Below are 12,921 nucleotides of genomic sequence, written 5' to 3'. Positions count from 1 at the left end.
TTATGGCCCCCCAAACCAGGTCCCCCTATCCTCGCCTAAAAAAGGGAAACGTGAACATATTTTTAGCTTGCTGCTGCTATTCTTCTTCGTTATTTCCTATGGGGAAAAAATGAAGAGGCAGGCTTGTCTTGCCAGGGGTGGCATTTTGCATGCAAAATGCCCCCCAACCCTCAGGGGCCCTTCTCCCACCTTTCCTTCCACCCTCCACCAAGGCTCAGCCTGCTCCCACTTGGGGGGGCATTTCATGGCCTCCCCAAGTAGGCGCTCTTTTCTCCACCAATTCCACCTGGGGGGGCTTGTCTTGCCAGGGGTGGCATTTTGCATGCAAAATGCCCCCCAACCCTCAGGGGCCCTTCTCCCACCTCTACTCCCACTCCCCACCAAGGCTCAGCCTGCTGCCACTTGGGGGGGCATTTCATGGCCTCTCCAAGTAGGTGCTCTCAGCCCCCAAAGTCCACCCCCCACAGCCCCACACAAACCCAATCCCCCCCAGCAGCCACACACAGACTCAAATCCCGATTCCCCACATTAGCCCCTCACAGACCCAAATCCACCCCCAGCAGCCCCACACCCATAACCCCAGGAACAGGCTGGCAAAGGCCAGCCCTCCCCCTTTGTTCCCTATGCTGGGAACTTCTAAACTCTTTCCTAGGGCAATTCCGCACAGTCCAGGGGTGCCACAATGGTGGGCAAACTTCTGAGTGCCAATTTGTCCCTGGGAACGAGCACCTGACCTGACACACAGACAACCACCCCCTGACACCCCCACTACCTACAGAGAAGCCTGGCCAGCCTGCCGTACTGTTTCCTATGATGGGAACCAACTGCACATCAAAGAATAAAACACGAACAACACAAAATAATTTTTTTAAAAAATTATTTTCTCACTTTCAAAGTACAAGTAGGCAAAGCATTATGACACATTACACCAGCAGTCCCCCACACAGAAAAATAACACGACTCACTTAACATCAGAGAATCACAAAAACACAATTCCTGTCAAAAACACTTTATTTCTTGAACAGCTGTAGGTTACACAGCAGGGGGGGCACACCAAAGGGTATGCCAGAAGTATCTTACACAAAAATAACACAACTCACTTCACATTAAAGAATCACCCGAAAACACAATTGCTTTCGAAAACACTTTATTTCTTTAACTGTTTTAGGTTACACAGTAGGAGGGCACAACAGGGCATGAAAGCAGCGTACTACACAAAATAATACATCCCACTTCACATTTTTTGACAGCAATTGTGTTTGAGTGATTCTCTGATGTGAAGTGAGTTGTGTTATTTTTGTGTAGTAGACTGATTTTACGCCCTGTTATGCCTTCCTACTGTGTAACCTAAAGCAGTTAAAGAAATAAAGTGCTTTTGACAGCAATTTTTTGGGGTGATTCTTTAATGTGAAGTGAGTTGTGTTATTTTTGTGTAAGATACTGCTGCCATGCCCTTTGGTGTGCCCCCCTGCTGTGTAACCTAAAGCTGTTCAAGAAATAAAGTGTTTTTGACAGGAATTGTGTTTTTGTGATTCTCTGATGTTAAGTGAGTTGTGTTATTTTTGTGAGGTGGAATGCTGGAATGCCCTTTGGTGAGCCCCCCTGCTGTGTAACGTAAAGCTGTTCAAGAAATAAAGTGTTTTTGACAGGAATTGTGTTTTTGTGATTCTCTGATCTTAAGTGAGTCGTGTTATTTTTCTGTGTGGGGGACTGCTGGTGTAATGTGTCATAATGCTTTGCCTACTTGTACTTTGAAAGTGAGAAATGTTTTTTTTAAAAAACTTTGTGTTGTTCGTGTTTTATTCTTTGTTGTCCACTTGGTTCCCATCATAGAGAACAATGGGGCTGGCTGGCCAGCCATCTCTGTAGGTGGTGGGGGAATTTGAGGGAGGGTGTCTGTGGTTCAGGTGCTCTTTCACAGGGACCAGCAGGCACTCAGAAGTGTGTCCACCATTGTGGTATCCCTGGGCTGTGCACATTTGCTCTGGAAAACAGAGTGTTATAGTTCACAGAATAGGAAACAAAGGGAGAAGGCTGGCCAGCCTGTTCCTGGGATTGTGTGGGGCTGCTGGGGCTGGATTTGGGCCTGTGAGGAGCTACTGTGGGGATTTGGATCTGTGTGTGGCAGCTGGGGGAGAATTGGGTATGTGTGGGGCTGTAGGGGGTGGACTTTGGGGGCTGAGAGCACCTACTTTGGGAGGCTATGACATGCCCCCCCAAGTGGGAGCAGGCTGAGCCTTGGTGGGGGTGGGAGGAAAGGTAAGAGAAGGGCCCCTGAGGGTTGGGGGCATTTTGCATGCAAAATGCCACCCCTAGCAAGACAAGCCTCTGTTATTTCCCAGCTGGAAATAGTGCAGAAAGGGGGGGGGAGAGCACCTACTTTGGGAGGCCATGAAATGCCCCCCCCCAAGTGGGAGCAGGCTGAGCTTTGGTGGGAGATGGGAGGAAAGGTAGGAGAAGGGCCCCTGAGGGTTGGGGGCATTTTGCATGCAAAATGCCCCCCCTAGAAAGACAAGCCTGCCTCTTCATTTTTCTCCCATAGGAAACATGGAGATCAGCAGCAGCATCCACAACGTAAGAGATCAGCAGCAGCAAGCAAAAACCTTTCCCTTTTAGGCAAGGATAGGGGGACCTGTTTTGGGGGGCCATAACTTGGCCCCCCAATGTCCAATCTTTCTGAAACCTGGGGGGTTGTTAGAGGGAGTTAGAGGAAGGTCCCCACCAAGTTTGGCTTCATTTGGTGGGAAAATGCCTCCCCCAGGCTTCCGGAGGCTTTTTCCCATTGAAATGCATTACTAAAACAAACTGAAATACCGAAACGTTTCGGAAATCACTGTTTCGGATTACCCGAAACGTTTCAGGTTTTCTGAAACGTTTCGGGAAAACCCGAAACAACCCGAAACAGGTTGTTTGGGGTTTTTTTCGGGTATCATATACCCGAATTGCACACGCCTAGTAGGGGGGTTGGACAGCAAATTGTTTCTAAATTTAGACATGGGATAACATACCTAAACTTGGGTCAGGGTTTGCAAATGGTCCTTAACCCATGATTCATTACCGCAACAAAAAAGTATGATATCAAGAAGATATAGCTTCACAACCATGATATCTAATTTATTCGACTACTGACAGGGTTTTAGAAAATTTTTCATTCAAAAGTCTATTGAAGATTTGTCTTCTGGTCTAAAACAGTCAAGAAACTATGCATTAGTAATTTGCTTATGGAAATCTCATGAAACAAGCATTTCAAGGCCCTGTTTCACTTGGAAGCTACTGGAGGTGTTCTAGTTGTTACACCCTCCACACTTCCCTTTATTTTAGCTTGGAAGTTATTGCATGTTGCTTAGTATAACTTCAAGGATGTGCTAGAAAAGGAACTGATTTTCTAACTCCTCTGTCCACAGATAGGGTTGCCAGGTTATCCCCCCCAGACAGCCCATTTTTTCTGAGACTGTCAGGGGATCTCGAGTTAAAATACTGGACATATAAATGTACAGTAGTTTTATAGGGGAGAAGGAGTGGCTGGCCACTAGCATGCTGGAGCTAGAGGCAGAGTAGGCCTTCCTATGCTGCCTCCGTCTCCTCCCCTTTCCCCTCCCCCTGAGTCCTGCATGCTGTCCCTTTTGCACCTGGAATTGGGGGTTGGGGAGGAACTTGCCAAAAAAGTAAGTTCTAGTTTGGTCAGCCTACCCATGCACGCCTTCCTCCTCCACACCACGGAAGGGAAGCAACTGGATTCCCACCCACCATCCTCCGCGCCAGGGAAGGAAAGCAGCTGGCTTGCCCATCCTTCTTCATGCCAGGGAAGGGAAGCAGCCAGCTCATCCACCTGCCCTCCTCTGCCCTGGGGAAGGGAAGTAGACAAACAGTTAGTTGCCTTCCCACCCTCCTCCACACCAGGGAAAGGAAGCAGCCAACTGGCTTACCCAGAACCGGGGAAAGGAAGTGGCTAGCGCACTCACCTACCTTCCTCTGCTTGTGGTAGGGAAGTGGTGGGCTGACTCACCTGCCCTTCTCCTTCTCCATGCTGGGAAAAGGAGGCAGCCAGCGATGATCAGGTCTGGATCAAGGGCTAGTAGGCCCTGTTTAACCTTATATGCCTAACTCACTGTGTGTTAAGTGCCAGTGTTTTGGATGTTCACAAATTTCTTGTTGTGAATCAGAGATTGTGTTCACTATAGGAAGAGATGCCATGAGAATAATCCATATGCAAAAGTTACACAGTGTGTGTGTTGCAATGATAAAAACTCACTATTCTCTAGGTCCTGAGATAATTGGCAGACTGAAAAATGATTCCAAGTGAGATAAATGACAACAGAGCATTTCCTTGTATGAGGCTGGAAGCTGGCCTGTTCCAAGGATGCACCCAGTTATGCAGCAATAATTAGGGAGGTAACAGTACATACTGTTGAATACTTCCCTTATCAGAGGTGTTCTCACCTACAGAGAAGGCTGGCCAGATTCTTTGATGTGTAGTGAATTGTGTAGTCTTTTTGTGTGTGGGACAATTAGTGTGATTTGATGTGATTTGTTGACCTGTTGTACTTTAAAAGTGAGAAAATAAAGTTTTTTTAAACTTGAGTCATTGTGTGTGTCCTTCCTTCTTTCATGTGAGGTTGGTTCAGCTCAGCATTGGGAACAATGGGGCAGGCTGGCCAGGCTTCTCTTTAGGTGGTGGGGGTGTCAGGGGGTAGGTTGTCTGTGTGTCAGGTCAGGTGCTCTTTCCCAGGGACAAGCTGGCACTCAGAAGTTTGCCCACCATTGTGGCACCCCTGGGCTGTGCGGAATTGCCCTGGGAAAGAGAGTTTAGAAGTTCCCAAAGGGGGAGGGCTGGCCAGCCTGTTCCTGGGGTTATGGCGGGTGTGGGGTGCAGGGGGTGGATTTGGGTCTGTGAGGGGCTAATGTGGGGATTAGGGTCTGTGTGTGACAGCTGGGGGGGATTGGGTTTGTGTGGGGCAGTAGGGGGTGGACTTTGGAGGCTGAGAGCACCTACTTGGGGAGGCCATGAAATGCCCCCCAAAGTGGGAGCAGGCTGAGCCTTGGTGGGGAGTGGGAGTAGAGGTGAGAGAAGGGCCCCTGAGGTTTGGGGGGCATTTTGCATGCAAAATGCCAGTCCTGGCAAGACAAGCCTCCCCCAGCTGTCAGTAGTAGAGAAAAGATCACCTACTTGGGGAGGCCATGAAATGGCCCCCCCAAGTGGGAGCACGCTGAGCCTTGGTGGGGGGTGGGAGTAGAGGTGGGAGAAGGGCCCCTGAGGGTTTGGGGGGCATTTTGCATGCAAAATGCCACCCCTAGCAAGACAAGCCTGCATGGCTGCATCTTCATTTTTTCCCCATAGGAAATAATGAAGAGCAGCAGCAGCAAGCACAACTTAGGAGCTAGGAGGTCAGCAGCAGCAAGCTAAAGCTCTGCTCTTTTTTAGGCGAGGATAGGGGGACCTGGTTTGGGGGGCCATAACATGGCCCCCAACGTCCAATCGGTCTGAAACTTGGGGAGTTGTTAGAGAGGAGTTAGAGGAAAGTCCCCACCAATTTTGGCTTGATTCGGTGGGAAAATGCCTCCCCCAGGCTTCAGAGAAGCCTGGGGGAGGCTTTTCCCCATTGAAAAGCTTATCCGAACCTCCAAATCGACCCGAATCGATTCACATAATGCTGATTCGGATTACCCAAATCGATTCGGGGAAACCTGAATCGATTTGGGAAACCCAAATCAAGCCGAATCAGGGTTGATTCGGGTTTTATTCGGGTTTCATTAACCTGAACTGCACATCCCTAGTTGTAATCTTGTAAAAAATCTTAATAGGATCTTGTAAAAAATCTTAATAGTTTTGGCAGATAATGTTTCTATCAGCAGTTTTAACCACTGGATGTTTTAAACTTTGTGATTTATATGGTTTTATATTTATATGGTTCCAGTTGCCTGAGAGAAAGGCAGGATTATAAATAAATAAGGCAAGTTTATAAACAAATAAATATCCTGATAGCTAGGTTTTTGAAAAATCTAATGCTACACAGGATTGATATTTATTTGGGGAAGTGTTAGTATGTAATGTGTTAGGTAAAATTTCAACGTTCAGACAGTTAAAATAAAACTAAAATTGTTTACAGGAAACCTTTTCTCAATGTTAGCAACCTTTTTTTACATAAATGACATTGTTTGCTAAATTCTCCAATTTAGTTTTTAATCTAAATATTTAGGTAATCTTATGGTTCATCTTTGTGGCTTCTGTGCAGTCCCACATTGGGCCTGTGCATATGCAGGCCAGCCACAAACGAGATTTCCAGAGCTTTCTAGAAGACTAAGAGCACCCCTCTTCCCTTTGGCATGTTCCTGCCAAAAGCATCACATGACCAGGAGGAGAGGTGCTATTCCTACTGTTCTCTTTTTGCCACCTCTGTGAGAAGATCTCCATTGCTACTCTCTGCTTTTCCCTCACCTCATCCTTGAGGCTCAGGGGAATTATTTCTTTAAAAAGTTTTTACCCCTCAGTAGACATTGTAGTGAATACAACTAAAGAAGGAAAGTTTCTGTCTTTCCCTTTGTCATTATGGATCAAGAGAGACTTGTTCAAGATGCTGGAAAACACGAGCCTGATTAAAGGCACCTGTTCCCTCCCTGGAACTCTTGATTACCAAGGGCTGTCCAGAGGTGTGGCCTGTCAGAGTCTCCCCACAATGGCTTTTCTCCAAGGCTGTGACTTCATGCCAGCCTGATTAAAGGTACCTGCCCCCTCCCTGGCACCCTTGAGTACTGAGAGCTAAGTCCAGAGGTATGGTTTATCAGAGCCTCCTCACAACAACTTCTTCTCCAAGGCTATGGCTTCATGCCAGCCTGATTGCCCCCCAGCACCCTTGATTATCAAAGGCTAAGTCCAGATGTGTGGCCCATCAGAGCCTACTTAAAACAGCTCTTTTCCAAGGATGTGGCTTCATGCCAGCCTGATTAAAGGTACCTCCCCCTTCCTGGAACCTTGAATACTGAGAGCTAAGTCTAGAGGTGTTGCCCATTAGAGCCTCCTCACAACAGCTCCTTCTCAAAGTTGTGGCTTTGTGCTAGCCTGATTAAAGGTAAATCCAGAGTTGTGGCCCATCAGAGCCTTCTCAAAACAGTGCTTCCTTCAAGGCTGTAGCAGTGTGCCAGCCTGATTAAAGGCACCTGCCCCCTCGGTTCTGAAGAGAGAAGCCTGGAAATTGGCTCAACGGAGCCCTTGGTTCTAAGACTCTATCCCAAAGGTTTTGTCTGCATGCCTGTCTGGATAAAGGCCCCTCCCCTCCATGCCTGTGTCAGCTCTGAGGGGAGACACCTGGAGGTGTAGCATAACAAATCTCTCAATTTGGGGGCTGAGAGTTCTTTTCCCCTAAATGCTTTGGCCATCTGCCTGAATAGGCCCCTCCACTCCCTTGGCTGTGTCAGCTCTGAGGGGAGACACCTGGAGATATAATTCAACAGATGCATGGGATGCAAGACTGAGAAGCTTTTCCCCAAGGCCATGTACCTGCCTGACTCCAGGAATCCTGCCCAATTTGGCCCACTGCGGAGTGCTGCCAGGACAGCCCCAGAGAGCTCCTGTGCTTCACAGTGGGCCAATTTAGGCCCCAGATGGGCCGAACTCAGCCCGTTTCAGACCCAAATTGGCCTACTATCTCGAGAGGCACATTCCCTCACCTTTTCCCCTGCCAGCCAGGTAAGTGGGGGCAGAGTGTTTCTCGCCCCCAGCAGGGGACGGGCGACCCTAGTTGAATACAAATGTTTATTGTTTTAATTATTATCAGTCATATCTGAAATGGAACATATTTACTCTTTTCTCTTTTAATATTATCCTTACATTTTGAATAGTGATTACATTTGACTCGGAGAAAATAAAAGAAAATGTTCTGTTTACAAACATTTAATTCAAGCCCATTTAAGCCTTGTTGTTTTCAGTTCTATTTTCTTTTGATTTGAATTATGATCTGCCAGTTTTTAAAATATGAAAGAATTCACAGGCATTGTCCGATGGTTTATTAGTATTCATGGTGTAAAAGGAAATTATTTTCAGGCTAAGAGACTTTTTAAAAAGATAATTGGTTAGACCAACATTCTTATTAACCTAATTTGCATTCAGTGTGATTTTGTGAATTGTAGTTATTGCTTCTGTATTTGAGAAACTTATTCTGTGACTTTAAGTGCCTTCCTCAAGCAATTCAGTTGAGGAAACTCCCGCTGATTTCACTGGTAGCACTGTAGATTGAGCAGTTTGGAGATTGCAATCTTTATGTATTTTAAAAGATACAATTTATCATAAAGTCTGGTTTCATTTATAGTTTGTTTCAATCTGTTCCTGACTGCTTCAAGGACCAAACTGTCAGTAGTTCATTGGAAGAGATATCAGACCTTTTTTGTGTTCAGTGAACACTTCTGAAGCAACCTTCATGAAATATAGTATTTGTATATAAAGTAGGTTGACAACCTCCAGGTGGAGTCTGGAAACCCTCCAGAATTACAACCTATCTTCAGACTACAGAGATCAGTTTCCCTGTAGAAAATGATTGCTTTGGAGGTGAGCTGTGTGGCATTATAACACTCTGACGTCCCTCCTCTCCCCAAACCCCAGACTGTACCTCCTGATCTCTAGAAATTTGCCTGCCCAGAGTTGACAACTCTAAGATGCAGAGAATATGTATTCAACTGATTTCCCCAGTGTGAGTGTTAACGAGAAAAACCCTTGTGTTGCATCTTTAGAAGGCTAATAGCAACCAGTTATTTTTAGAGTTTGGAACTGCAATAGTTGATTTAATTGATCATATTTGACTTCTACGATTTGTGCGAAGGTTTGTGTGATAAATTTATATTGCTACATCAACGTGCTATTGGGAAGCTCTCTAGAGTCCAGAATATTACTTGAATATCTAGAATATCTTGTTATTTGTGAACAATAGTTCTGTGCTGCTTACTGGGTGTTAAATTGGCCAGTGTTAATAAACCAATACTAAACTGGGGCATAGACTGAGTGAATAAAATAACAGTAGCTGCCAGGAGAAGCACTCAGCTTAAACGTTTTACGATGTTAAAAGTATTCCAGTATAAGTATGTGGGTCTTTTTTGCTTTTAATCACCACACTTTTAACAAACGTGTGCTACATGTGTATGTTTTTACTTTGTTTTATAGGCGATTCCTTTACGCAGTTCAGATTTGCAGAAGAAAAAGAGTGGATCACAGAAAACCTTTGCCCTAAACAGGTAATGATTAATTATTAGAGATAAAGTGTATATTTATTTCACTTTCTAGATGGTTCAGCTTCCAGGGCTCAGTTTGGGTAATAATTTAAACACACAGCCTAATCCTGGCTTAATATAGTGGCTAAAATTGTATGGTGTGAGTTAGGAAGTCATTCAAATCTTACCTCAGCATGACCTCAGTGAATGCCTTAGGCAAGTCATTTCTCTCTTAGCCTCGTTCTTCTCCCCTTCTACCCAGTTAGCAATATGAAGATTATGCAAGTTACATATTGTAACAGAATGATATAGAGGTAAAGAATGTGAAATGAATTGGGTATTTTAAGTGCACTAAAAAAGTGCTAAGTAATGTTAAAGTAAGGAGAATAAAGTAGCTATTATCTACTGGGGTATGGAACAAAACTGTTTCTTATTGGGTTCATATGTTACTTTAAAAGTTTTAGACAGATTCATCTTTAATGTTGCAATTAAAACAGTATATTAGTGAGTTGTGAAGACACCTTGATACTAATTGTGATAGTGGAATACAAGTTTAGGATTTATAATTTCCCTAAACTGATGCTGTGATGTAATGGAATACTACCAAAGATATTGGAGCACTGGTATTATACCAAGACCTTCTTGTCAGGAGATTAGTTTCTGCAGTCTCTTGCTGCAAGTGAAATTTCCAGGCAGTCAGGAAATGACAACCGATGTAGAGCACGTTGTAGTAAACTAGTAGTAATAAACTAGCATAGATGGCAAATTACTAGGTCTTTCCTTCCCTATGAAGGTAACAAGAGGAATTTCTAGGTATAGCAATATTCAGCAACATTCCATGCCATGAATCTTCAAGAATCACATATTTTGTAGATGCCCCTATCCTTGCTAAGTCATTGGACAGATGGACCTCATGAACTGATGATAGAATTCTAAATGCATTTTCAGTTATGGTCTAACAGGAGCTAGCAAAAGAGAGATTTGTGCTTATGACAGACAGAAGTGTTTAATAGTCCTTCCTTGGCCATTCCTTGGTCCTTCCTTGGCCATTTGTAAACCGCTCTGCGTGGGTATTAAGTCATCCTGAAGGGCAGTATATAAATCAAATGTTGTTGTTGTTGTTGTTATCATGCCACACAAGTGGCATAATAGGCCTTTAACTGAGGGGAAAAAACAGGAACACAGTGCTTTCTTGCCACAGGGGAAACTAAACAACAAACCCTTAACATACAGCACCCAGCATATCTCTGAGTAGCTCTAGTGCATCAGCCAGGTACGTATGCCCACAGTGAAAGGTTCACTGTCTGTACCCTAGAATTGTGGGTTGTAAATGCCTGACTGCTAGTCATGTGGTGCAACCATTACCCTCCTTCTTTTACTGTTTTCCAGTGGTCAGTTGCGTCATCTTAGTCATAGAATCATAGAGTTGGAAGGGGCCATATAGACCATCTAGTCCAACCCCCTGCCCAGTGCAGGATCAGCCTAAAGCATCTCTGACAAGTATTCATCCAGCCTCTTCTTGCAAACTGCCCATGAGGGGAAGCTCACCACCTCCCTAGGCAGCTGATCCCACCTTTGAACTACTCTGACCGTGAAAAAGTTTTTCCTAATATCTAGCCGGTACCTTTGTGCATGTAATTTAAGCCCATTGCTTCGGGTCTTACCCTCTGCTGCCAACTGGAACAGCTCCTTGCCCTCCTCCAAATGATGGCCTTTCAAATATTTAAAGAGAGCAATCATGTCCCCCCTCAGTCTCCTCTTCTCCAAACTAAACATTCCCAAGGCCCTCAGCCTTTCCTCGTAGGGCTCAATCTTCTGACCCCTGATCATCCTTGCCGCTCTCCTCTGCACCTTTTCAATTTTTTCCACATCCTTTTTGGAGTGGGGCCTCCAGAACTGCACACAATACTCCAGGTGCGGCCTGACCAAGGTAGTACAGAGAGGGGCTATGACTTCCTGCGATTTCGACGCTATGGCTCCTTTGATACAACCCAAGATTGAATTAGCCTTTTTTGCCACCGCATCACACTGACTGCTCATATTTAGTTTACAGTCCACTCTTACCCCAAGATCCCTTTCACATATACTACTGCCCAGAAGTGTATCCCCCATCCAGTATTTGTGCTTCCCATTTTTGTGGCCCAGATGTAATACTGTGCACTTGTCTTTGTTGAATTGCATCCTATTCACAGCTGCCCACTTCTCCAGAGTATTCAGGTCTTGCTGAATTTTAATTCTATCTTCTTGGATGTTTGCTACTCCTCCCAATTTGGTATCAAATTAGTCCATGGGTTCTGGATAGTCCAACACACTTCCACAGTCAACCACTCAAACAATGTATGCACCTCAGGCTGTGCCCATCTCAGGGCTTGATTTATCATGGGATCATTTGCCAGGGTTCCCAATTTCTGCAATTCCCCTTCACTTACCCACAAACCATGGGCCCCTTCATCCCGCAGCCGGGTAAGCTACTCTCCCAGTGGTTCTTAGGGATATTGCTGATGTCCCTTAGCAATATCACAACTCCATCTGGGTATGCTGAGGTGGCGCATTTGGCACCTGTTTCAACTTATTTGTCACTAAGGAACATGCCTGCCAGGTAATCTCACTCTCATCTTCCCCCTTCAATCCGTTCTTCCTCCTCTGAAGACTCCCAGATGTCTCCATCCCATGTCTCTTGGTCCCACTTAGAGGATTTTACTAAAGTCTGAACTTTCAAGGGATCTTCACAGAAGTCAAATTTTAGTTGTTTTCTGTGCTACAGGTGAGAAAACCATACAGCTAGAGTCACTGCCTTATCTTCAGCTTCCTCTCCTCAGGCTTGGGATCCCTCTAGTGCCTCCAGCAAGAGTGCTTATTGCAACTAACTCTGCAATTTTATCCTGCAACTTTTGCACTTTTACCTGGGTAGTCTGCCAGTAGTCCCATGTCTCCTGGAGTGCCATCAGGAGGACCCAACAAATCCCCCATATGCCCTTTTGCTCCCCATTTTCCACCCCAGCTCCATCAGACGGTGCCTTACTGCCACTGAGGTTGGACCATCATCCCGTACTAGCTCAGACTCCCAATCCATGGGGGGCAGGGCCCCCAGTTCAATAGCTGGGCCACCAGACCTCATGCTGACATAGTAGACCATGCAGGTATCCAACTCTGTTCTGACCCTTCACTGCCTGTTTTGCCCCACAGTGGCCTTGGCCCATCTTCCTTGCCTCAGATGAATTTCCTTGATCTCCCGAATCCTCAGAAGAACATCTGCCTCCAGCAGAACAGGCACTATCAGGCCACTTTATTTGTGAGGACTTATAATGGGATTTTAGCGTCAATCATTTTCTTGAGGGGCAGGGCTAAGGAACTTTTATTGTATGTTGGGAGAAGTAGGGTATAACTATTATAATAAATTACAAGAATGCTTATTTTACTGCAACCCTATCTGATATTTACTTCCTGTCTTAATTTCAACAAGACCTTGCAATTTACTCTTGGGGATTTTAGGTGCAGCACACATCTGGGGAATTTCCTATGTTTTCATAAAATCTGTTTCAGTCTGTGCATGTCTCAGACATTTTGAAAATTAATTTATCAAGTCATGGATGATCTTCAGCCACATTCTAAGTCAAATGATTAATATTTTGTGGTTATCACACACCTGCGTATCAATCAAATACCTTTTGTCACAGACTTTTGACATGTCATTTGATGAGAAGTAGACCGTCTAATTTATTCATT

At 45.1% G+C, this 12,921-nt stretch overlaps 1 protein-coding gene across 1 annotated transcript in view; it reads left to right on the top strand.

The window, feature by feature from the left end:
- The window catches only part of AVEN (apoptosis and caspase activation inhibitor), a 207,805-nt gene that overhangs the window by 183,441 nt on the left and 11,443 nt on the right, over nucleotides 1-12,921 (top strand). The window contains exon 3 of the mRNA XM_054971874.1: nucleotides 9,149-9,219. Coding sequence (XP_054827849.1) covers nucleotides 9,149-9,219 — 71 coding nt within the window. The remainder of the gene's footprint in view (nucleotides 1-9,148; nucleotides 9,220-12,921) is intronic.

The sequence above is a fragment of the Eublepharis macularius genome, chromosome 2, assembly GCF_028583425.1.
Source record: "Eublepharis macularius isolate TG4126 chromosome 2, MPM_Emac_v1.0, whole genome shotgun sequence".
NCBI lineage: Eukaryota > Metazoa > Chordata > Lepidosauria > Squamata > Eublepharidae > Eublepharis > Eublepharis macularius.
The sequence above is the reverse complement of the archived record's forward strand: the minus strand, read 5'-3'. Positions and strand labels throughout refer to the sequence as shown.